Raw genomic sequence first — 26,724 nt, 5'->3', positions numbered from 1 at the left:
CCATCCCATGATCAGTGGTTATAATCCTACTTTCTTTCTAGCAAGCCTGTACATGCAGGAGGGGAGTGGGAAAAGAGTAAAGAAATAACCATTAGAAGCACAATTTCTTCTTTGCATGTAGCTCAATTTTAAACAAAGCAGATTAATTAAACTGCAAAGAAGCAGCTTGCTGCTTTGGGTATTTTTTTGTTGTTGTTTGGTTTGGTTTTTGTTGCTGTTCAAAGGGGGTTTTGTTCTGTTTTGAGAAGGAAATAGAGAAATGTCAACTTTTTAACGGGTTTCAGCCAAGTTCTCCTGTTACATTTCCACCACCAATCTCACCCACAGTCTTTACCTTCACAGTGAGAAGGGTCCACTGCCCAGGCTAGCATGTCACGCAAAAGTCACAGCATGATCTCCTCTAATGGAAATACCTGAGAGCTACCCACTGCTGGATCCTGAGCCACAGGCTGTCAAGGCCATGGGATGTCTGCATGTGAGCAAATGCTTCACAGCAGGATTCACTGAACGCATATTTAATTATTTAATACCTGCCAGTTTGTTTCTCCTGTTGGGCAACAAGTTAACATGAACTCAGCATTGAGTTACAGCTCTTTCCCACTTAGCCCTTTGAGCTAAAGCTGCCCTGATATCTTAATGAAGGCCTGCACAGATACAAACAGGAGAAACAAGGCCTTTAGTTTGGCTGACCTCATAGTAGCACCACTTCTCTTTTGGTAAGGCTGATCCAATGCAGCTATCTCTCCTAGTATTGAAAATCTGTGAAGAGAAAGGTGCCATTCATTTCCGGCAGAACTTGAGGGATTTGAAGAGCAGGGAGGGGAAGATCAGGTGGTGCAACGGGGTTTCACCCATTTGTTGGAATTTGTCAGTTCTACTCCTGTTCCATTCACGCCTGCTAAATCCATGGGTTTTTCTAAATATAAATGGCTGTAGATGGATCATCCACTTACTCAAAGATCTATTTTGCCAGCTCTGCTTCTTCTCTTCACTTTTGCACATGAACACGGTCCTATAGCAAATCTCTAACCAATGCTAGGTATCCCCCTGTGGACAAGCCAGTTTTGTTAACAGTGGCACAGCATCCAGCCCAGCAATCCAAGGCTGCCTGAGCAGCACACTGTCTTCTCTCCAGTAGAAAGAGGAACTTGAGCCCAAGTAAGATTTTTTTTTTAATGTCAGTGATGACTCCTGAATGCTTGCCTTCCTCTCTTAAGGAGTATGGCAGCTATCCTAGTTAGAATATTGCATGGAATAAAACCCTATTTCCTTCTGATTTCCTACTTCAGTTTCACAAGCCAAAGCCAACTCTACCCTACAGCTGTCAATCTACCATGAGTAAGCTAATGCTGCACTCTTATTGAGGTCTCTATACGATATGAAGGCAGCAGTGAAGTGCTTCAATACAAAATAAGATACCTGACAGACTTGTAACCTTAACTTCAGTTTCAACTTTGTTTCCTTTCCAAGCATTATGTGCTTTGGAGCCTACTTGGTGAAACAGTGTCTAAGGCCACCTAAAATGCCCATAACTCTGCTTAGCCCTCTGATACACACACACACCAGACACTCTTGCAAAACCTCAGCCGTGAGCTCTCAGCTTCATACAAGCAGAAGCAGAAACGTGTAGGTGTAGAAAACCTCAAAGTCAAACATGAAGCAAGGGAGGTGTTAACCACAAGCAGCTCTCTCTTCAGCGAGTGCATGCTGGTTCCCAGCAGGAGGCTGGAGACAGCATACACAAAAAATTATACGCTATAATACTTTGTGTCTGCAGCCATCACCACACCAAACCACAATCTAACCCTAAAAACTTGAGAAAGTCACCGGAGCAGGCAGTTGGTTGCTCCTCAAAATAGACCTTTTACACAGCAATACAGTTTCAGCTTTGGAGGGGAGGGAGGGAGAGGGGAAGAGGAGAACAGTGTTCTCATGTCAGTGTCTTAATCAGATAGTGTTTCATTCCTCCTGCTTCCACTTATCCAAAATTTGGCTTTGGTCCTTCACTTGGTGATACGCGAATCCTAGCCTGGAACGAGACTAAATCATGCTGAACAAGTTTATTCAAAAGTAGTATGTAAAGATCAACAATAACGATGAATTAGGAAGCTGATGTATCAAATCCTGTTCATTTTGAGCATGAGTTCATCTGTAGATGCCCTCCACCTGTTCCAAATGGCCACAAAATGTGGCATTTGAAGAGCTGTTGCACTGCATTTTAATGGCAGCTAATACGATATCTGACTTTGTAACATTCTTTCACACATTAAAGCTCCTCTAGAAATAACATTAATACAAAAATTTAATTAGCATAATTCAGTGCTGAAAAAAAAATCCTAAAACCTGCCTTTGGAACAGGTTCCTGTACTAAAAATAAGACAGAGCCCCACACAGTCACAGCACAATTAATTTATTAGCATATCTTGTGAGTCATTGGTTTTGATCCAGAGGACGTGACAGTTTTGGCACTAGACTGATTTCAGAGCTACTCAGGCTCTTGTTAGTAGAAAGGGGTTTTAATGGGACTGAGTGGGCTGAATGAATGTTCCTCCTTGATGTAGGGAATTAATTATTTTCTTGAATAAGTGAAAACATAGCCCAAGCTGTTGCTCCAGGTCAGAGTGCCTCATCCCACTGGGAGCAGGCCCAGGCTGGTTACCACCAGTGAGTGTTCTATTCCCATGTCCACACTCTCTAGCTGCAAGGAACTCCCAGAAAAGCTATCAAGATCATATTACATATTGCACTGCAGTTCATCTACTAAAAACCTTCCTCTCATATACATAAAAACGTGTCTTTAAGTGGTTGATGGATCACCAGTTACTTTGGGGTACTTTGGGTTACTTACTTCAGAAAGTAAGGCAGGCAGACGTAAAGCAGACCCAGTTTTCCTATTCCTGAGACAGCAAATACCCATGTTCCTGGTTCCTAACCAGTCCCTCCACTAATATCTTTGAGGAACTGATCTGTTATTTTCTGCTACAAAGGTACAAGGACTACAGGAGTAATTGAAATCCTGTCCAGGTTCATAAACAGCTGCCTGATTAATTACAGCATGGAACATAATTCTTATAAATCATCTGAAGCATTCAGCTACAGGAAAGGGATAAATCTTTAATCCAGCTTCAACTGGCCAAAACCTGGACTAGTGTCAAGACAGGGCTGACGAGGGTACCCTACAGGGCAGGAAGGCACTGGGTTAGCCTTTGTAGAGCACCAGGGTATTCCCGTAGGAAGAGGGCTAACAGGAGCATTAATTGCCTCTCCTTAGATACTCAATTTAACAAATGCTCCCACCCAGTCACAGTGGCACTATTTCTCATTCAACCACTGTGCACCACACTACTGCAGGAACTTGTCTCACAAAGCATCCCCATAGCACGGCACAGACGCCAGTAAATGAACTGTCAGTTCCTGGAAGGGAAGTATGGGCATTAGCCTCAACCAGATAACAAACGCCGCTAAGGACTGTATCGGTCCTATAGGTACATCCACCAAGGCAACGCTCCACGCGGCTCATCAGGTACCCCCTGCCCAGAGCCACGTTCTGCTTCACAGACATACCTACAGCAGCTGCCTGAGCTCGGAGGGGCTGCTGCACCTGCCAGAGACACAGGGTGAATTAACGCTGGTTGGTTTTCACCTTGCTGTAGATGGGTTGCCACTAAAACCACACCGTGCTAGTTCAAAGCTAGCGTACGTACGCACGATATACACATAGCACTGAACACCTACAGCACTGCCCACTATTGAAAATACTGAAAGTAATCAGCAGATGGCACAGCTTCCCCTTACGAACTGTTTTCAGTCCTGGTTACCAAAGCTTAAACATCCAGAAGAAAGAGAAAACATAGAGAGACAGCTAGCATGTTATCAGGTACCTAGGCAATTTGGACCGAAGAGAGACAGAGAAGCCACAGTTTTCAAAAGAGGACTGTTTGTAGCGTAATGGACAACAATATAAAGCAAGGCCCCTTATTTCCTCTCATAGTTGAGAACACAAGGATAGATGGGATTCAGTAAAAACAAAAGGCAACTCATTCAGGAACTATAAAAAGAAAAATGTACTGTGGAGAACAAAATTACATTGGTTCTCACTGCCAGAAAATACTGAGGCTGAGAGCTTAGTTGGATTAAATAAGAGATTAAACATTTATGTAAAAGATGAAGGATGGTTACAATAAACAGGGTTTTTTTTTGTTTGTTTGTTTGTTTTATGTTTGGGATATAAACACTGATACTGGGGAAAAAAATCATGAAAGTATAGCACATAGTGCTTGAGCAATACCTGGAGGGACAAGAATAGTACTTTTAATTTGAATAGCGATAGCAATGCAAATAATTAACATAAGTGGTCTATGAACAAAATTTCCCAGAAAAAAAAAGGCTGTTAAAACTTGGTCAGTACAAATGCACATGCACTGTCCTTTGAAATGTCTGCTGCTGACCACATTAGGCACAAAATACAACTCTGGAGTGGCCAAGTGCTGGTCTTCTGACCAGATAATTCCAGTAAACGCCGGTGGCAAAGCATGTGAGTTTGGTTTGGGCCACGAAGAACAACAGTGATGTTCTGAAACAGGTTAGGACAACTCAGGAGCGTGTTTGCAGGTTTGCATAGTACAAGTAAGGTGTAAAACTAGGTGAGATACTTCCTCCCTTCCTCCTGGCTCATGCAGGATGCACAGAACGTTAACTACAGTGATTCTCACAGCTTTCGTGGTGGCAAAATCCAGAGGAAATATTTTGAATTGGAACATGGGAATCACAGAATACAGTGCCTCACTTATGCCGCATGGGCATTTTTTCTAACTCCTGAATGGCAACCAGTTAAGTAGGCTTAGGGAAATAACCTTCAATCCTTTCTATATTTCTAAGCCCGCTGGGGTTATGGGTATAAGCCAGAAGTTCAAACCAGGTTAAACTAGAGGTGTGACAGCACTGTGTTTGAGCTGCTGTAGCATTCAGGCTTGGGGGAGGCTGAAAGTAAAAGCCAAATCCCTCCCTGTTTCCCAGAGGGGTACTGTTACTGCCACTGTGGAAGTGAGAGGTCTGTAATATAATTGTCCTCGGTTCTCCTCTCATTTTAATTCCTGCTAGAGAATCAGCAGCCTGCAGTTTGCACCTTAGGGACTCTCTGCCAGCTGTCATAGGACAGCACAGCCAGCACGGAGCCAAGCATGGCACTACAAGGACCAAGCCTAGCTCTTCAAACAGAGTTATCAGCACAAGCACACTGTAGACATTCAGCCCTCAAGAAGGGGCACTAACAGATCAGATCTGTCTCAAAGGGCAATTTTCAGGAGTTCTATCATTGCATGTTTCAAAGATTCCTATAATTCTTTTCAAAAATAAAGTTTCCAAGTAAGATTTTTGAAGTCCATTGAAGCACTTGTAACCCAATTGTACTATAATCACTGGAGAGGGTAAATTAACTGTTTAGTTTCGCATTCACACACAAAAATCAGACACCTAGGCAGGTCAGCACTTTTAGATTAAGCTGCTTTATAGAAGACAAGTTAAAACTTTTGGCAATCGCTGCTTGCTCAGCCCAAGACAATTTCTAGGACACTATCACCACTTTTCCTATCATATGACAATGCTAATCCACAGGCTGCACTGTCTTCCGTTCTTGCCTTGATAATACCCAGGTACTGAACAGCTCAGCACCTTGAATACAGATCTTCCAGGTAGCAGGCCAGTGTGTGACTACCATGAGTGAACCCAAAACATGCACTTTTAGCACAAGTTCCACGTGTCCCAGAGTGTATTATTACTCCACATTTGGATCATTGGTTATGCACCAAGGCTGCTCCTGAACAGACCTGTCTTCTCTCTGGCTTGGCTACACATAGCTAGAACACACTGCTGTGAGCTGCACAACTGTTAATGCACTTAGCTCTTCTATTTTTGTATTTTTTGCCCTACTCAAAAATAATAAATTAACCTAGAAAAGTAATTAAGGCCTAGGAGGAAGAAATTATGTCCATTTGTTTGAGTGAGAGGAGAAGGAAGAAAATGAAGTGTTCAACAACACTTGTATTCTCTCAGTATTATTTCTGTTCAGGTTGAGAAGGCCTGACCCTAAAACAGTAGTACCTTGATGGCACTGCTTGCGTACCCTTAAGTTAAAAGGGTAATCCCCTTCCACTGAGAGGAATGAGAAAAGAAACTGTGTGAAGAGAGGAAGTGTTGTCTAAAGGCTGCACATACTCCAGGAATGCGGGAAAGTGCTTTGCAGCACACTTACTGTTTTGCACCTCAAGAACATTTCTCATTCTAATGTTTGTTCTGTGTCTATACCCCAGAGCATTTCCATGCTTCATAGGAGAACTGTGAACACAGAGATATTAAAGGCTAAGATCACAAAGGGCAGTTAATAATCACGATGAATAAAATAGCAAAGATGAAGTCCTTGCAGTGCTGTTAAACTGTGAATCAACACCTGAACATTTAACACATTTGGATTTAAAGAAAAGTAATGTGTCTATTCCAGCTTTTGAAGTCACATTTTTAAGTCATTCACAGTAATCATGAGAGTAAGAAAGCTATTGACTCTTAAAAATGAAGATTTACTCTCACACAAACAATTGATTCCAGGAGATGCTGCTTTATGGAGAAACAAAAAACAAACCACAGAAGAACCACTATACTGAGAAAGCAGCAATAAAGCCGTAGTGTCTGACAACCAGAAATGTGTGGCACAAGGATTACAGCCGTAGGGACAAGCACCTGTTAGCAGGGACAGACATTTTAGGATCTAATATTTAGAAAAGGTTCCCCCTAGAGACATTATATGGAAAAAAAAAAAAAAAAGGCCAATTGTTAGCCTGCTCCTCAGCTCAGGTCAAATCTTCTCATTTCTGGAATGGAAGGGAGACATGTTATGGAAAAGCATGCCAGAGCTTGGTGCCATCTTCCAAGCATCTCACCTCCCTTTGCAGTGTTTTTCAAGGTTTTTTGTTGTTGTTGTTGTTCTTTGCTTTGTTTTGTTTTTTTACAAAAACTGGTGAACAGATTTACAGAGACAGGTACATCTTCATTTCTACCATTTCTGTGTGTCGGGCCAAAGGAGTAAGCATTGATTGCATTACAGGACTCAGACAGTCAGAGCAACACGGGCTTATTCGTCCTACCAGTGTGCACTTGCTTTGTCTGCTCAGAGATTAGGAACTAAAGTGAAACCAAAGAATTAGCCGTAACTGTTTTTCTCCCAGTTCTACGTTAAAGTATTTTCCCGGCATCCAAACGAAAACATACATTTCCACCAGTCACAGGCCAGAAGCCATAGCCTTGAGCTTCTGCAGGGAGAAGGACAATATGTTGAAGTTCCTGGGGCTCAGACATTTTCATTTCAGCTTGGTCACTTTCTTGATCCACGGTACATATCTGCTGACCTTTGTGTATACACCAGGGGAATCCTTCCGACCACAGCCATAACCCCAGGAAGTGATTCCCAAAATGATCCATCGTCCATTTGACTTCTGACACATAAGTGGCCCTCCACTGTCACCCTGGCAGCTGTCCACTCGTTTATCTTCAGAGAGGTTCCCAGCACAAATCATGCGGTTAGTGAACTTCTGCCCGTAACGGACCTCACAGTCTTCCCGTGGGAGAAGAGGCACCACCCCCTGCAGTAGCGTTCTTGAATAAGACTTCCCTGGAACAGAACAGACCAGCCAAACCAATTCACATACAGACAACAGCAGCAACCTAGAGCAACAGTTCTCTGCACAAAAACAGATATTTCACATCAAGACTGTGGCACAGAATTAGGCCAAACTCAGCATCTCTGAACAACCAAAACTTCAGAAAACAGTACTGCAAAACCAGACCACAAAAAAGAGCTGTAAGATCAAAGAAGCAGGGAAGAGGTTGGAGAAAGGGGTTAGATCAAAGGATGAGTCTTACTCCCGGTTCTGCCAACGAGTAAATTGAACCTTGTTCAGATTATTTCACCTCTTTGAGCCTTAATTTCTTCCTCTTTAAAATGACAGTGTTTTCACAAAGGAATAAATGGAGTAACATTTGTGAAATGCTCAATCCTCAGAGAAACTTTGGAACATGTTTCAGAAGCATTCAAATATTATTCAAAGGGAGCTTACTTCATCTTTGGCCAGACTTGGCTCTGTTTGCTCAAATCTTGGTTACTACAGGCTTGATCAGAATATAAGGTTCACATGCTACAATGCAAACTTTTAGTGCTCAAGACTTAATGTAATTTACGGACTTACTGTAAGTTCACAAGGTAGTCGCTAACTCATTTGGAAAGATGGGTTTGGTGTGTGGGAGAGATGCTAGCCATTAAGTCCCAGCACAGCTTAAGGGAGTTACAGAGCTAAATTGCTCCTTGATCCTCCCCAGACACCCCAAAGTGACACGTGCACCTGGTATAACTGACTTCAAAGGCAAATTTATATTCTCAATCAAACACTTGAGTAACAGCTAGAGAAACAGCTGGAAAGGATGGTTAAGTCCAAAAACAACAGACAAGCTCCTGGGGCTATTTGTGTTTTGGCAGCAAGTCTTTCTGAACATATGGATTTTCTCCAGTCACAGCAGCCCCAGAAAGGCCTCCCTTCCTAAAGCCCTGCTTTGCATCTATGAACCCCAAATGGGGAAGGACTGCACAACTGGTCATAACATCTTAGAGTTTAAAGCTGTCTCCAGACTAATATATCTGTGTCAGAACTCCACCAAGCCCAGCATTTTAAAATACTGCCTTGAGAGCACTAACACTTTAGTAATTAATACTTTCTAGAATATTCCCTGCTCCCTTTAACCTAGAAGATTCAAAGCACCATTGTGCAAAATGGCACATACAGGTTGTCTCAAAGCTCATGCAGAAACCAGTGTCAGAGTCCAACTGTCCCTGGAGCAATATCCAGGGAGATTCATCACAGGCCTCCAAGAAAGGTCACCTACTGTACAGAAAGAGCAGTTTGTCTCAGGTCACTCCCCAAGCACACAATCTTTACAAGCAAGGTTGTCTGAGGAAGACTCCTTCCACTGCTAAGCCCTCACTTTACTACTGTGATACCATAACGAAGGCAGGAGACCATGGAAACATGGGGACCTCCCTGAACAATATACAGATTTTACGCACCGCCTCTGCATAGGTCATTGCCTAAGGGCTCTGCTGTGGGCAAACATGCATGTAGAAAGGGGAGAGAAGGAGAGGACTGTGATCAGCTGGCAGCGTTCCTCTCCCTCACAGCTTCAGAAGATTGCTATGGCAACCAAAACTTCCATCAAGGACAGGCTTCAAGACAACCTCAATATCAGAAGAAAACAGTGGCACAAAAAATACTTCATTTCCTATTTCTTGACGCTGTGCATTTGGCACAAATAAAAAGGAGCATTAAAAACATGGCATTGAACTGAGCAGACATAAATTAATGGTGCCTCAGTCCAGATTCTCCCCCTCCCTATTTTGCTCCTCAGAGCTCTGTCGCTTACCTGTATCTCCCCAGCCAGAGATGATGCAGGCTTGCCTGTTTATGTCAGACTTCTCTTTCCTATCAGGAAGGCAGATAGGCAGAACGTGGCTATTGAAGGAGAGACAGTGCCCCTGTCTGCCTCGCATTCGGACCAGGGCAATGTCATTATCATTGCTGCCAGCCCAGTAGTTCCTGTGGAGGACAATCCGCTCCACGGGCAGCTCTCTCTCAAACTCATCCTTCACTCCTGTGTGGTAGTCACCTACCCGCAGCAGATAGCGTCGCACATCGACACCAAACCTAGAGAAAAAGACATGCAAGACCTTGATGTCCCTACTAAGAGAGAAATAGACTCATGCAAGTCTCAGCTGCTTTGAGATTGATCCAGCTCCTCACAAACTTATAAAGAAGTGCCAGCTACAGGACAGTGGGATCTCTTCAGCAGATGTGATAATGCCAACTGTTACGGTCACTATCTACCATGCACAAGCCTTCTTTCTATAAAAAGGGCTACAACAGTTGTAACAGGCTTATGACTTTCTCTTTTCACAGTTCCTTAAAGTACTGGAAGAATAGGAAAATGCTCATTCCCTTTAAGGTGTAAAACCTCGAAGTTAAGAGGGCAGGTATAAGCAGTGAGGGATAAAGCAAGCCTATATTGAGTCATCCCCATAAATGCTCCAAGATCACACACATCATAACCTGAAGGTCTTGGTTTAGAAACTCTGTTCATGTGGTTCCACTGGGCTGGGAGGATAACCTTGTACGAGGTTATCTTCTTTGTCTTTGAGAATTCCCTAGAGCTCCCCACTTACAAACACACCTTTTGAAGCAGTGGGCAGCAGTCACTACCCAGCAACTGCTGATCAGTGTTGCTCCACACAGCAGACGGGTATCTCTCTGGAAACCCTTCAACCGCAGCGAGGCCTGCCATGGCCAACCACCTCTGAAATAGAAACAGATGAACAGTAAGCGTCACATACACAGGAGCTGTTTGCTTTTCCCATTCACTCTGCCCTGAGCTCAGCTGGCATGCATTCTCCCCTAGATAGACCATTGATTGAAATGAAGTTATGATTCTATGAAGTTAGGAAAGCTGGAACCTGTTCTGGCTTTCTCAGCAATTACCTGAGAGACTTGTTTCCACCTATGATCCTTTTCTTGCGACGGTGAAGCAGGCGCATGCCACACACACTGGACTCTGGACCTGCACAGCAAAGTTAGCACAGTTGGATAGATACCTTCTTAAGCTTAAGTATCAACAACTGTTGTCACAGAGCCAAGATATCACTCCTGTTCCCTGAAGGCATTAATCCTCCTGGTAGTTGACTGCATTGTGTTGTGCAAAGGAATTTATATAAGATTTGTTCCCAAGGGTTTCCTCAGTTTTATTGGAGGTGCTTACCTCCAGTATCTGTAGTTTTATGGCAAGAATGAGATCTCTACAGCTATTTCCTCAGTGCTCCAAAACCCAAAGTTTGCTCATAGTTACTGCTCTAGGAAAGAGTATAATGATATGACTCAAGGGAAGTTCTGCAGGCTCAAAGACCTGACTTGGTTAGAGCTCTTCAGACTAGTCTAGACTAGAAGAGAAATTGAAAACAAAGTAAGAGTAACTAGGAGATGCAGGAGAGAACATGCTTATTTTGTACTTAAAGTTTCAGCCAAAGAAGAGAAAAACTAGTGAAAAAGCATGCAGAAATCCTAAACCTTGAGCCCTAGATTTTGTATAAGAAAGGGCACATCACCTGTTCTCCTGATGTCTTGGACCTTCTCTTCCACATAGTCACAAATCACACCAGCGTCTTCACTGTGCCAGCAGCTGTGAATCCCAGTGTCAGGCCTGACACACTGCCCCAGGGCGTGCTCCGTGCCTCTACATTCTACACTGTCCAGATGGATGGGCCCTCGGCCTTCACCAAAATAAGCCATTGCCCTGGCTTTTGCTGCACCACTGCAATGAGAAAGAGAGTGGCTAATGTGCAATATGCAAGAGGCAGGAGAAACTGATGCACCAGCATGTTTTAAAGAGAAATTACAAGAGAAATGATTCCCCCAGAAACACGTTCAGAAAAGAAATATTCCTTCTGAGAGCTATTTCTATTTGTAAGATGCATATACCAGTCATCTTACCTGAACCCCAGTTGCCTGCAAACTACTGTAGCATCTCTGTCTGTCCAGCCATCATCACAGACACTGCCCCACTGCCCATTCAGGAATACTTCAACCCGTCCCTCCTTGGTGCTTTCTCCATCCACCAGCCGCACAGGAGGCCCTGCAGGAAAAAACAAAGGGGTTGCTGCAGGCAAAAATACCAAAGAGCGTGAGCTGCCCAGAACTTAGTTTTTATAGGAAAAAGAAGGAGGAGACAAGTGGTGATTTATATGACAACCATGTCCCTCATTTCACCTCCTTGCAAAATTAGCGCATATTAATTTATTTTATACACACTGGAAATCATTAGGTCATATTTCTGAAAGCTAAGTAAAAAGGAGAACAAGATCAGAAAGAAAGTTAATAACTGCTGAGCCAAGAGTGGACAAGCTTAAACATGCCTTGGAAATAAATCCATTAAAATATAAAAACTATTACATTATTCAAGGCAAGAAAAGAGTTCTACATCCAGGAAAAACAACAACAAAAAATTGGGTGGCATATATTTCAACAACAACAAAAAAAAATGGATGACAGATTGGAAACTTTCCTGCAATAGAGAAAACAGAGTATTAGGCCTCATATAAACAAAGAGACCATCAACATAATTCTCTCCAATTTCTACCTGTCTGCAGGTCTGGCTATACATCTTGAAGAACCACAGCTCTGTGGCTCTGCCCAAAAACAGCCAGGGCTTATTCCTACGAATCTTTCTCAAAAAGCAGTTCTCACTGAGGCAGCACAGGGAAAACTCTCACATCTGCCAAAGTTTCCACAGGATCAGACCAGAAAGTGATGTTTTCCCTCTGTCCACAGCAAGGCACAAGTCAAGTTACCCAGGCTGCCAGTGACTGTGTTGCTCTCAGGGGAACAGCGGACTCCCACGTCCTCAGCATGTGAGCAGTCATGCTGCCCCCAGTTGCTATGGGGACAGTCCAGGAGGGACAGCTCTGTGCCCACACAAGCCACATCATCCAGCAAGATAAAGCCTTGGCCAGCAGCATAGTCCGCTTCAGAGGCCAGGGTAGCAGGACCACTAGAGGAAAGAAACAGAACATAACATCGAAGTCATTGTAACACACTAATCCCACAGAGGGACCCAAACTCAAACCCAAAGGAAAACTCCCCCTGCAGACATCAGCTGTGGCACAAGTGGCCTCTCTACCTAAGCTCCTCAGTGACCCATAGGACAGCAGCCAATCACCTTGCACATCTCACCAACCTCAGCTTTCATGAAGACCATTAAGAAATCCCTACTACTACTCTTTTTTGTCCCAGGGGTCTTCAAGTACCAAAGCAGGTGATATAGCTTAGCAACAGAGCAGACAGCTGATACTGTTTAGCAGGTGACAGGGGTTCATAAAGACAGTATCAAGCCTGTTATCTACTTTCAAAATGGGTTAAAGCAAGAAATAATATAGATATTTATATTTTTTTCCCCCAGGAAAGGATGTGGACACCTATTAATCTTTCCTGAATAAAACTGTGTAACGGTAATAACCCTTTTAACAAAAACAGCACTGAAGGAGGTAACGTCCAGCCCATCCCAGTAAAGGGACATAGAATCTAAACCGTGAAATTAGGAAGTTCAGACACTACAAAAGCTCTCAGTCCTACCTGAAGCCCAGCTGCCTGCAGACCACCTGGGCACTGAGGTCTGTCCAGCCATCATCACACACTGTGCCCCAGTCTCCATTGTAATAAACTTCTACCCTGCCTTCGCTGGGGCTGCGACCACCAGTCAGCCTTACAGTGCCCTCTGCAAGGGGTAGAAGGGAAGATCAGCACTCAGAAAGGGAAAGAAGAAACAGCCTGAGCCCCACTGCTGAAGACTTTCTACAGCCCATGACAGGAAGAAACCAAAGACAGTTATATAAGGATACTCAAAAAAAAAAAAAAATACCTCAGCCTTTCCATGCCACCTGTGGATAGTAATGAGAACACCACCCAGCCTGGCTCTGATTCATTTCCACCTACGTAATACAGGAGTAATGCTGCATCAGACTGGCACAGAACTGTAAGTATATACCTGTGAAAGGGTCACAGGAGACGCCAGCATCTTCAATGTGGTCACAGTTTTGTTGTCCCCAGTCACTCTTCTTGCATTGGTCAAGTGAGAGTTCATTGCCTGAGCACTCCACTTCATCTAGCAGGATGGGGCCAGATCCCTGCCCGTAGTGAGCCCATGACAAGGCTTTTGGGTTCCCACTGCAATAGATTCATGAAAGTTCAGTAGGGAAGGTCACAGTCTGGTGCTCTTGGATTCTGCGCTGCACAGGGTCTCTCCTACACTAGTCCTTCCATGCTAATCCGTATTTCTTACAGAGTGGTGTTGTCAACCATTACCAATATATATCACTGGGAAGCTCTTTAATGTGATTTGAGGACAATGATGTCTCAATTTCAGTGAAAGGCAAAACTCCCAAAGTAGGAAGGATCTCAAACTCAGCTATTTTAAGCAATTGTGCCAATTTGGTTTTATGTACAACAGTTCCCGTGCTAAGTGCTGAATGGCAAAGAAAATGACGTGCTCTCTTGCTTTCCCTGAATGAAGAGGATAAAGACAGCCAGTGAAACTGAAGGTGTTTAAATTTAAACAAATAAATGACTGCAATTCACCTGTGGAAGTCACTATGACAAGTTAGCACTGTGGCCACGAATATATGCACTGGGACAAGTATGTAAAAATAATGAACAGGTATAAACACAAACGCTGGATAGGGTTACACCAACTCTTTTTTACACAGCATAAACCCATAAAACTGACTTACTGAATTAACATTCTATCACGGTATTTTGTATTTAAGTCCAGAATTATCTTCCCCAAGATTTTCATATCCTTCCCACAGAAAGGGATGGTTCTGTTAGTGAAGGTACATGCTCTTACATTCTTTATTCAGACTACTTCTATTACCACTCCATGATGGACAGCATGGAAAGTACCTGAGTCCCAGCTGCCTACAAACTACTTCAGCGTCACGGTCATCCCACTGGTCATCACAGATGGTACCCCACTTGCCATCGTGGTAAACCTCCACCCGTCCTTCAAAGCTCTCCTTTCCCCCAACTAAACGCAATGGAGCACCTACCCCTGTGTTTCAAGAAAGGAAAAGAGACCAGAAAAGAACATGATAGAGACAAATCACATCCAGAAGTTAAAGGCATAGAACTATTCACCAGCCAGAGTCACTGCTGGGATTCTCTCGTTCCATTCCACCACTTCCTCCCCCCGAAATCCCCTAGAAGCAGCCATGACTGCAGGCCACAGCACGAGGTGCCACTAGTACAGGGACAGCTCTTTAACCGGCTGCTACAATGGCCAGGACTTTGCTGCCTGTGAACAAAAACCTGATTTGAATGAAAAGGGATGTAGTCATAACCAACTGCCATCTTTCAGTGATTTTAGAAGTATGCCCACTGAGTACTTGGGATTGGGAAAAAAAACATTATTTTCTACTGGAAGGAATGTAATCACCTTCACAGCAAGTGAAAGAAGAACGTGCTCCAATGATTTACTCTCCACAGCACCACGATTTCAGATTTAATATCTTATCAGCAGCACTAGACTTTAAGTAAACTAGCACAAGAAAATCGGAGTGAACCTCACTTTGGAAATTTACCTTCTGGAGGGACACATGTTACCATGGCACTTCCCTCGTTACAAGTTCCTGACACAGCTTCCTGATAGCCACACTGCAAGAGGGTTTTCTCATCCCCGTGGCAGTTTGCTGACTGCAGGTGCAGGGGAATAGGCCACAGTCCAGGATGATTCTTCTTTCCAGCTGTGCCAATCTCACTGGTACAGAGAATGCAACAGAATGATGAAACGTTGTTGTACTGCTTAACTCACACTTGTTTTCCACCCGATTGTGGCATTTCACATCTTCTGAGCCCAGTTAATTGTGAGAGCTTAAGGGGGTAGCCATTTAAAGTCTAATGGAAAAATACAAGCAAGCACATAGTACTTTCCCCCCATGTAATACATTCTGTCTTCTACAGCAGAGTTGATCTGGTCAGAAATGGTGTCCTCATTTGAGAGCAATACACAAACCCATCAACAGACTGTAACACGGTCAGCACATCTAAATATCTGAATCAAATTCTTCCTTCTCTGTGGACCTAATATCTTGCTCTTTGGAAGACTGATGGTCCAAATAAGAGATTCCCTAAGAGGGTTCACAGTCTCAACATTTTCTAAAAGATCAGTACAGTAATACTAAAATGTTAATATTAAAAATTGAATCACTCATCACAGCCTTGAACATCAAGCTTTAGAAACTACTGTTCTTGCAAATGCTGACTGACATTAGGCATAGCCATGGAAAGAAAACAGATGCAAAGGACCCTAGTAAGTAGGAAATCAGCCTACAGAACAAACTCCTCTCCCACAGCCTACATATTACTCCAGAGGGATAGTAATTAATGAGGCTGTTCTCTCAGAGAATGTATGAGTACATAACACTTCAAGCCACACTGAGGTTCCTACCTTAGACCTAGCTGCCTGCAGACAACACTGGCATCCCAGTCAGTCCAGAGGTCAGCACAGATGGTACCCCAGAGTCCACCAAAGTACAGTTCCACACTACTATCTTCAGCCAACCGCACAGCACCTTCCAGGAAAAAAAAAAAAAAAAAAAGACATTTCAGATCAGCAAGTCCCAGGCTTTTGTGTGTAGCTGAGCTGAACTGGACCCAATTCCTCACATTCTGTTTTGTGGTGCTGTCACTGACTTGTATGAAGTAATGTAAGGGTGTGGCAGGCACACAGCACACTTACGCTTGTTGTATCCTTCACTTTAATGAAGCTATCTTTGAATGCACTTACGCTGTTGAGGGAAGATATTTGTTATTTCATTTATTATCCATTCTGCAAAATGCAGTTAAAGTCAGCAAATGAGGACAAACAGAAAAGCATTGCACAAGTCAGTGTACCAAGAGCTCCCTTGCATGCCTCAAAATAAGCAGCAGTCCTTGTGTAGGCAGTGCAAGGAATTCTAAAGTAAGCTAAGGACCACTTTGCCACAGAAGATTTACAAATCTAATCACAGAAGATTTTTCCATACTTGAGCTACTACAATTACATGAGGAGAGCTCTGATATGAAGACTTAAGGAGTTGGAGTGGCTTGTTTTCCACATAACTTAAACTGTTTTCAAAATGGCTTCAGTTAACAACAAAAAAAGAAGTCTCCTTGTATAAGAATAAAAGCATCTATAAAAGACATTATGGCTACAGCAGCTTAAATCCACCCCCTAGTACATACAGATGTTCTTCTCCCACACAGGTTAGCTTTTAGTCCTAATTCTTTAGACAAACAGGGACACTTATTGCACTGTACTTCTTTCACAGGTGGTCCTAACTGCTACTTGCAGGTCTGTGCAGCATCATTTCTGGCCTTAACTCCTTGAGACAGAGTAGCCCAGCGTCTCGCAGATAGGAAACAGTCTTACCTTGGTTACAGTCACAGTTAGCCCAGCTGATGGCCCCTGACGCAAGCCGGAAGAAGCACCAGGGCGTAGTTCCCCCATCTGGGTTTCTGCAGTGGTTGTGGTCCCCTAAGCCACGGTCTGGGTACTGCTGGACATAATCAGGGAACTCCGCCCAGTTCAGGCACTCTGCCCCAGCCTCAGTGACAGCCAACGAGCCATTGTAGTACCCAAGAGGTCCAATGCCACACCCACTAGACACTGGGCACAGAAAGAAAGCTGTTAGCTATACATAAGGCAGCACACATGTAGGATCAGACAGTAGCAGACATATCAGCTCATCTCCTGAACCACCTTCTATGTCTACGGTCTTGAGGCTCTTCACGAGACACTGTCTGGAAATTGTGTCCAGTTCTGGGGCCACCAACACAAGAAGGATGAGCTGTTGGAGCAAGTCCAGAGGAGGGCCACAAAGATAATCAGAGGGCTGGAGCACCTCCCCTGCAGGGACAGGCTGAGAGAGCTGGGGCTCTTCAGCCTGGAGAAGAGAAGGCTCTGGGGGGACGTTATAGCGGCCTTCCAGTATGTGAAGGAAAGATGGGGAGGGACTTTTCATAAGGGCATGTAGTGACAAGACAAGGGGAAACAGTTTTACCTGGAAGAGGGTAGATTTAGATTAGATATTTGGAAGAAATTCGTTACTGTGAGGGTGGTGAGACAATGGAACAGGTTGCCCAGAGAGGTTGTAGATGCCCCTCTTTGGAGGCATTCAAGGCCAGGCTGGGTGGGGCTTTGAGCAACCTGGTCCAGTGGGAGGTGTCCCGCCTATAGCAGGGGGTTGGAACTAGATGATCTTAAAAGTCCTTTCCAACCCAAACCATTCTATGATTCTATGATTATTTTCAGAGCAACCTATGAAAAAAAAAAAAAAAAAGAACATCTGAAGATAATGAACTGCTTGGATCTTTAAAATGTGTTAACTGGACTCAAATATGGACAATTTGAGCTGGTTCTCATTATTGTTAATTTCCGTAGACATATGCCCTTACTCTGGGCTTGCTTTTGAGCCTGGCACAGACTTCTCCCCTTTTCTACCTCCTTTGGTATCTGAATATGATGCTCTTAAATTTGATTCTAAGCTCTTCAAAAGATTAATTGCCTGCCTTAATTGATTGAGACAGAGAAGAGTTGAAAATTGGGTGTAATTTCATTCTGTAAAACAGAAAGATGGGAAATGGTGTTGTCATTCATTGTATGTATGTCTTTATATGCATTAGCATATCACCTGGCCTGCCTGAACTTTCCTTTCCTTAGGAAAGGAAGGGCAACCAGTTTCAAGATGGAGCATAGATGCCAGTGTTCCAGGCCAGTGCCTATATAAAAATCTCATGTAAAGAAATCCCAACATTTAATTCAATATTGTCTTAATAAAGGAAAAAAAACAACCTCTCCAGTCATGACTCTGAAATAAGAAAAAGGGAAACTAGAACAAGATTCTGTGTGAGGTTGTGTTTTTTAAGAATGTATAAAATGAGTAAACTCAAAAAATGGATAACAGTTACAGCTCTATTCACAAAAAAAAAAAAATCAGAAAAATTCTTGTGCTGTAAAGACATGTAGGACAAACAGCAGAGGCAAATGATAGCTAAAGGTTAGCTACAAGGTACAAAAGTGACAAGCAATTGCAGTTAGGTGCCTGGAAAACATACTGTGCTCTTTGGATTACCTGGGAGCTTAAGAGGGGAGCACACGAGAATTCAGTACTTACTAGGTAGAGAGAGCATGCAAAAAAGACTAGCATAGAAATAGAGATGAAAGGAAAAGAACATGGGGGAGGAACAGAGAAGTGCAAGAGTATTAGACAAGTCGAAGAGAAAGCAGTCTGGCCATATTGGTGAAGGATATAAACATTGAGGCATAGAGGATAAAAGAAATGAAGGAAAGAAGGGAAGAAAGCCAGATAGCAGTGGTTCATCGTACCTGTGGTCTCAGATCACCACTGCAGGAAAGAATCTGCCTGATGACTGAATTAATAACTTCTTGTTCTTACCTGCACTCTGCAAATGGTTTTGGCTGGGCTGGGATCCCAGGAGAGCCTGGGAAAAGAAACAGAGCAAAAGCAGAGATGATTATCCAATGAAATAAACACGGGCATGTCCTGAAAGCAGCTCGGCCTTTTGCTGCTTTAGGCAAACACACCCTGGTAACCAGCCTCTTCCCTGCTCTCTCCATTGCTCTTCTTCAAATCCAATCACAGCTCTGCCCACTAACAACAAAATGAATAATTGCTGGTCTGCAGAGATTTACCCTTGATCTAAGCATATTACAGGGCTCTGCTTGCTCTTTTCAAGGTTTCAGCCCCAATGCTTTCAGCAAATAAAATCTGATGCCAGAGTGAGATCTCTATGGAAAGAAAAGCTGGAAGAAAATCACTGTTATTAGTAAGGAAAAATGATGAACTACCACTCGCTCTCCCTCCATGCAAAGGATAAGCAATCCATGACCACAGGAGCAAACACAGCTATCTGACGGGATGATTCCCCTAGGGTTCCCTGTTAGAATAGTAATAAACATCCATGTACCAAGTGAGAAACAACTGGAGAAGAAAATCTAACGTGGCTTTTTGAGGACTTTGTTTTTAAATACGTGAGAGTAGAAGATTTCATATGGGACTATTATCCAAATCATATTAAGTAGCTAAGAACAAAGAATATGAAATAAAGCCCTCATTCTAGCATCCTGTCCATCCCCAAAATTACATTTCCTCTTGTAGGCAGTGTTTTTGGTGGTTATAACTTTGCTGGTTGAGAGATAGGGATCTCTACTTCAACACACTGCATGGTATGCAGGCAGGTGCAAGACCTTCACAGACCCAGAGTATAAAGAAGAAACTGTACATGCTTCTGCTAGCTTCATGTAGTTCAATTCATTTATAAATACAGCCACATATATATGAACAAAGAGCTTTAATTCTCAGGGCAGAGGTGCACGTATTAAGAGAATTAGCTATAGAAATGGTTGTTTTTCTTCAAAATGCACTAATTTCGCTTCTCTCAGCCTCAGCTCTCCCTGAAAGACTTTGAGAATTAAGCTGAACCCACTTCTGAAATAAGCAGGGATAGTCCCCATAGATACCAGACAAGAATGGCACCTATTCATGGCTGATTTAATTTACAGATGAAACTTATGTATAATGGTCAGCAGGTGTTCAGAACTATGGCCAAGCTTCATCATCATCCTCTGGAAATCAGAATATGACATTGCATATTGAAGATGAATTCCTGACATGGTTCAGAAAGAGCAAATCAGAGCTCAGGTGCACATGCACAAGAGGATGCATAGATAAAACAGCAATTAACTGACAAACCCCTTTCAGCCAAAAATCCATCTGTCAGCGTGTATCCAGCTGTTCCGAGACCACGTAACGTTCTGTAAACCAACAATGCTGAAGGACTCACGTGAGGATCTCAAAGTGCTTTGCAAAGAGAGGAAAGTGAGCCTAGCGACACTTCTGTGACTGCCCAAGATAATACACAGGACAGGTGAGTCACAACCCAAATCCCCTGACTCCTTCGTTCTAGTGTGCACTTACACACATGTGTAAGCCAACATGAGATAGAGGGATGGGTTGCTTTAATAACTGGCTGTGTGAGAGACTGAACCTACTCTTCCTGGAGACTGACCATAAACGACAGAACTCCAGTCCAAGTAATATGCTTCCCTTCTAATGAAAAACTAGTTGCTGCCAGTTCCTGTAGCAGTTTCCAAAATCCCCCAAAAGTCACCATCAACACCACAAAATTTTAGTGCAACAGTCTGTGCTGCAGTCACTGCCCCAGCTCTATGGGCTATAAATCATCTGCCCACCACAGCAATAGCGATCATCAGTCCATTGGTGAAGAACAGAAACAAAGGATCTCGCATGCCAGGGTCACTGCAGTGCTTGAGTAACGTGGGAAACCTGAGCCAAAGCATCTGCAAGCCCTTGTGCATCCTGCTTTGTTTCCTCTTATGAATTTCATATGCACAATGAAATAAATCCCTCCCCAAGCCCCCAACTCTTCCCAGAGACCACAGCTGCCTAGATACTTCAGAAAACATACTCAGTAAGAACACAATCCACTCACAGTGAGGATATTAAAAAAAAAATCTACAGATAGAAGAATATTAATTTTCTTACCTCCCTGCATCTGAGACACAATAACAGACTCGAGAGCTCTACCAACAGCCTAAGTACTTTGGGGATCTTCATCCTTCCTGTACAAAGTGGGCAGCAGCTTCAAGCTTCACAGTCTCATTCTGCCGCTTGACTCAGCTGCTGCCTCCTCACTCTCCAGCTCGGTTTCCCCGAGAGCCGGGTGCTTGCCGCTTCACATCGGAAGGAGCGGGATGCCTCTTTCATTTCTGCGTGAGGAAAGGGATGGAAGGGATCAAAGTTCCCAACAGCATCTTATAATCTCACTCTCCCCACCTCTTCTCCTCGATTCTTCTTCTCTTCAGAAAGGGAAAAAGAAGGGGATAGAAGGGAGATAATGCCCCAGAATTTCTCTATCACCTTTAAAACCAGCAGGAGGCAAGCGCAGACGGGCAGGGCGCAGCCCTCAGCCTGCTCCTGCACCTCAGCTGTCCCCTCCCTTTTGCTCGCTGTCCCAGCCTCTCGCTTGGCTCTAGGTACGTGTTTCTCCTGACTGCCAGCATCCGCCTCCCCACCACTGTCCGCCCAGCAGCCTGGCCAGCCTCTCTCTCCTCTCCTGAAATTCCTCCTTTCCACAGCTGACTCTTCCTTCTCTTCCCTTAAGCACAAAAGATGTAGCAGCAACAAGAATCTGGGGCTTCCTCCTGCAGCAGCTCCAGCGGCAAAACTGAATAAGGAAACAGCTTGTGCACGCACGCTCGCCAGAGATTATACTTGTTGGAAGGAATCTGGACTTTATCCTCCCACCGCTGCCTCCTCGATTAGCTGCTTGCAGCTTCCTGAGGTCAGACTCTCCTTAGATTTCAACTCAGGTAAATGGGGCCCAGAAAACGATGTTAAGGAGCTTCCAGATTTCCCAAGGAAAAAAAATCAACTCTCAGGGGAGCGTTCCCACTTTTCAGCCCTGCATCTTGCTATCCAGGATATTGCCTCCAGGGATCTTATCTGTCAAGTGTCTCTTTGACCTTGGGGCTGTAACATTTTCATTTGACTGGCTAGAGAAATTTCCAGAGAGTTGAATTATTATTGCATTGCTATCAGTTAATCCTAAAGTGTTTTGGTGGGTTTTTTGTTTTGTTTTGTTTTAACCTAGTTCATTTTGAACTTACTGCTCCTTCACAAAAAAACAGGGATAAAGGCTACAGGAAAAATTTTAAACATTATTAATCAAATCTAAGGAGGGGACTTGGTCAATTTGAAACGGTTTAATTTTGGAAATTTCTCACGTTCCCCATACTGCTCTGCAGCTCAGCCTAATGGGCATTTACTACATTTACATTCTGATTATGGAGGGATTAACTCTTAGCGTTCTGCAGCATGAACCACAGTCACCTTAAGAAATGAGCTCATTTCTGGCCAACCTTGCTGAGAAGTATTTTCAAAGAGACTTTCAGCATAAAAACAAGAAACAGGCTGATACAAATCCATTGGCTTGACAAAAAGCCTCTTTTTTTTTCCTCACTTATTGCCCATTAGTCACTTCACATGACAGCTTTGTGTTGCCTCATCTTTAGTCACTCATCAAATGCAATGAAATTCCACTACATCTGGATCCTTTACAGGAGTCGCTAAGTGGTAGGAGGGAGCAGTTTGAGTGGATTTGTACCACACTGCATTCTGGACATGGTGGATTTGGCCAAGAATTACACTTAGTTAATTAGGAGAAAATCTCCTATATCCCTGTAGCAAAGGAGGCAGATGATCAGATCAAGAGGAGATGGAAATAGCTCAGAAGCCACAGCATACTCTAACTCCCAGGTGGCACTGGCAAAAAAGAGCAAAACAAAATGCAAAGATGGGAATGTGTTGGAATTTTCTAATCACTTACTCCAGTGAAAACGTAAGGAAAGAATGTACTGGAAACAATAACAGAAAATCCACTAGCATTCAGAGGACTCTACTCCTGACTGAGGACTAGAGGTTGTTGATGCCCCTTCTTAACTCCCAAGAAGATGCTCATCTGTTTAACTCTTTAGGACTGGAAAAGAACAGTTCCATTCAACCTCTGCCACATACTAATAGGGTTTATAACCTCTAGCAAAAGCCTGTACTGGATTCCTCTCACAGTAGCTTCCCCCTCTCTTAAGTCAAGGCTTTCCTAGGTATTTTAAAGCAATTTACTCAAAAGGAAAACACAGACCAGCGCATCAAAAGCAACAGAAGCTCAAGTTTGGGATTCAGCTCCCTAATGTAAGCCAAGATATATTTGGTCTTTGCAACAGTCTCCTCTGCGGCAAGTCTGCAACTATTTCCTTCTTGCTAAGACCTCCTCCTGGTTTTCTGGCATGGAAGGATGTTGTCCTGAGAGACAGACTTCAGATTCAAAAAGAGCTTCTCATACTACACGCCTCTCTTCTTCCTTACCTATTTGCTCGTATTCTGCTACAACTCAAAGAAGATCACGAGTTGCCTAAACTGAAGGGTTTTAGCTATTTATCATAGTTTTATCACTAGTTATTATGGCAATGGTCCCTCTCCGGACTCTCCTGGCTTGAACAACTTCCAAGATACTACAAACTAAATTAGCCTTGTCTGTGTTTCAGATTGTCTAAGAAGGAAATTATACCAATATAACCATGGCACTTGAAACATGTTTTAAGTTATCTCTAGATACACGACACATTTAGAACTTGCTTGTGCATGCAAGTTTGAAGCAACTGTAACTAGATATCTAAGTCCGCTATTTAACACATATCACCTCCTCACCCTGATATAAACGTAGTTCTACAACAATAACAGTCTACAATTCCCAAGAGTCTCCCTGTCCAATTTTTTTCCAGTTGCCATGTCTTCCCATTAAAAGATATATCCCTGTCCCTCTAGGCTAAGAAGCAAGGAAGTAATTCTGCTTATCACATTCAAAACAAGAACAGGTCCAAGTCAGCACCAAGACTGACTTGGAGCCAAGAGCTAGACCTTAGTGCTTTTGCTAGTCTCATAGCTCCGTTTCCTCAGCAGCAGAGAATGTAGGACAATGCATTTGCTGTGAGCTTCTCATCTTTTAACTGTAAGTCCTTCAGAAGAGGCGGTCCTTTGCTTTCTCATGTGACCATTATGATCTGAGATTAGGGCGGTTCTTTGTGGAGCCAGAAGTTGGACTTGACGATCCTTATGGGTCTTCTCCAACTCGGGATATTCTGTGATTCTGTGGTTTTATTGAGAAAGCCACCTATATGCAGGTGCTATAGGTCATCCTCTTGTGCACGCACATACTGAATGCTTGTTGGTAGCCTACAGAGATTGCTAACCTTGATCAGCTTTATTTGCAGTCTACTAATAACAAAAGCACAGTAAATCTATTTCAAATTGTTAACTAACTAAGTTGCAGATAGGAAAAATGTTTACAAATAGTAAAATAACAACTCTTATTCTATCCCCCTAGGGGCATCAAGTATGCAGATGTTGAAGGATATCTACCAGAGAAACTAACAGGTGGCCCACTTCCAAGAGGACTATTAGGGAGCAAAGGGATGCTAAAAAATTTGGGACAATCACAGCTATTTTGCAAATCTAAATAAAAAAAGAAAATCAATAAAGCTCCCTCTGGCCAGGGGCATAAAAGCTACTCGGGCTAGAAAGAAATGACAGTGGTATTAAACCATCTTTTTTAACCTCTTTGAAAGTTAGTCAAAATGACTAACCACATGGATGAAGTGTAAGATATCTCTTTACATCTAAGTATTCGTTAATAATGTCTGAGAATTTCCTACCCTTAAGTAGAGATATTGAGCTCTGAAGTTCAGGAAAATGTAGAAAAATCAATGCTTCTTCCATAAAAGATCTTCAGTGAAAGCCTAAGAAGAAACGTAGTTAACAGCAATCACACACAGTACTGCTAAAATACTCAAGCTATAAGGTACATGAACAAGATCAAGGAATTCCAGCAGATTTGCTTAAATCCTGTAAATCCTACTTAGGAGAGTAGAACATCTAGTCCGCTTTGCGTAATTCTTTCCCCATCGTGCAATCACATACAGGTCTCTACAGCAATGTTCTTAAACAGTGGGCTCAACACCAGGAGCAACAGAACCCAGCTTTCTTTTGTGCCTCAGCAACAGTTTTGTGGAGCGGTACAAGCCCTGAACTCAGAAAGGACATTGTCATGCACTGCAGTTACACACGGAAACTACTAACAGAATGACTCCTCAATATAAATTATGTCATGGAACACAACTTAAGCTTAACATGAGATGAGGAAACTGCAGCAATGCAAACTGCCAAGAACAATCAGTACCATGAGGCCATTTTGGTTACAGCATGGGATTCCCAACCAAAAGAGCTGCTTGAGCGCTTTTAAAAGAAACTCTGTAAAACTTGGGTGTATCTGAAAAACATTCTCTTTCCTCCCTTCCACCTCCAAATAAACACACTCCTTAAAATTGTCAGGAAAAACAATAACCGAGCTCAGGAAGCTCTCTATAAAGTAGTAAGATCCAAGAATAAGCTGTCTACATTTGTGAGAACTGAGCAGAATTTCAGAAGTAAAAATATAACAAAGAAGTGTTATACTCTTGCAGTCTTTTACACAATGACAGTCCTTCACAGACTCTAGAATATGATACATTTTGCACAGCACAGCTGCTAGCTTAAGAGCTGCGTAACTATATTTGATACTGTAAATTTTAATACAAAGAAAGAAAAAACATCAATAAAAGAGAATTTAGAAATCATTCAGTTCCTTACTCCCAGCTTAGCTAATCTCTTTCAGAAATAAAGAAATAAAGAATTAGCAAAGATGCCCTCAGAGAGCATCTTTTGGATTGGAAATGCAAAATGTTACACAACAGAAGAGTTTTCCCAAACTCAGGTGTGAATGTAATATTCTTACTTACCCCAGCTCCTGTGAAGGACACAGTTATGTCATAATAGCAACAACAGAATAAGTTACCTTGTGGGATAACTCATCAATGAGCATTTAAATAAACTATACAGTCATACACAGTCACAGTCTGCAAGTACCACTCCCCATCTTGATCTTTGCTTTTTCATTACGCTCCAAAGAATTAGTGACATATATGATTATATTGTTAGTTCTCCGCGGCACTGCATTTTCTTGCTATATATTCTAACCAATTAGGTACTGGTCCTAAAACAGGGACCTACCCTCAGTTCTGTGGTACTCCAGTGAAAATTAACAAATCAAAATTAACAGTTAATTACACAGTTTCAGCACCAGTACATTCTTGAACATTCTTTCCACTTTTGTTGTTTAACTGAAACAATGGAACATTTTACTGTAGACTCTGATTCACCCATGCCAAACAACAGTCTTGCATCATTTTATTATTGTACAGGCCATCTAATTGATCTGACATGACACCATACTTTTCTCACCTGCAAATCAGAGGGTCTAAAGCTCTACTTCACCCTTACCAACACATTGTGTATTACCAAAGTATTTTGCTGGAAATTTCTTCCTCATTCCACAGCCTTCTTGCACATGAGCAAAAATTTAAAAAATTTCAAGAGGAACCAAATTGTGTATACATATACATTCAGGAGTATGAGTC

The 26,724-nt window shown here is 42.8% G+C and overlaps 1 protein-coding gene across 2 annotated transcripts; it reads right to left on the bottom strand.

The window, feature by feature from the left end:
• Window positions 2,395-26,360, bottom strand: LOC110399731 (neurotrypsin-like). 2 transcript variants are annotated; one of them, XM_021398884.1, is made up of 16 exons: window positions 24,925-26,360; window positions 21,200-21,423; window positions 19,070-19,115; window positions 17,044-17,280; window positions 16,081-16,204; window positions 15,215-15,390; window positions 14,538-14,685; window positions 13,624-13,802; window positions 13,212-13,353; window positions 12,431-12,630; window positions 11,574-11,715; window positions 11,189-11,394; window positions 10,569-10,647; window positions 10,264-10,386; window positions 9,460-9,740; window positions 2,395-7,660 (listed from the first exon to the last, which is right to left on the bottom strand). In XM_021398884.1, exons 2-16 carry the CDS (start codon window positions 21,269-21,271, stop codon window positions 7,350-7,352), a joined length of 2,466 nt encoding a protein of 821 aa, XP_021254559.1. In that variant the 5' UTR covers window positions 21,272-21,423; window positions 24,925-26,360; the 3' UTR covers window positions 2,395-7,349. The 2 variants fall into 2 exon arrangements, with proteins under 2 accessions (XP_021254559.1, XP_021254560.1); XM_021398885.1 differs by lacking the exon at window positions 24,925-26,360 and adding an exon at window positions 21,575-24,914.

This window comes from Numida meleagris, chromosome 5 (genome assembly GCF_002078875.1).
Source record: "Numida meleagris isolate 19003 breed g44 Domestic line chromosome 5, NumMel1.0, whole genome shotgun sequence".
In the NCBI taxonomy this organism is placed as follows: domain Eukaryota; kingdom Metazoa; phylum Chordata; class Aves; order Galliformes; family Numididae; genus Numida; species Numida meleagris.
The sequence above is the reverse complement of the archived record's forward strand: the minus strand, read 5'-3'. Positions and strand labels throughout refer to the sequence as shown.

What these genes read in the sequence shown, in the direction of transcription:
- LOC110399731 (XM_021398884.1), bottom strand. Translation starts at nt 21,271, where the DNA reads ATGAAGATCCCCAAAGTACTTAGGCTGTTGGTAGAGCTCTCGAGTCTG. An exon ending in TGCAGGCAGCTAGGTCTAAG is followed by an intron (nt 15,391 to 16,080) that starts GTAGGAACCTCA and finishes TCTCTGTACCAG; the next exon opens with TGAGATTGGCACAGCTGGAA. An exon ending in AACATGTGTCCCTCCAGAAG is followed by an intron (nt 14,686 to 15,214) that starts GTAAATTTCCAA and finishes CTTGAAACACAG; the next exon opens with GGGTAGGTGCTCCATTGCGT.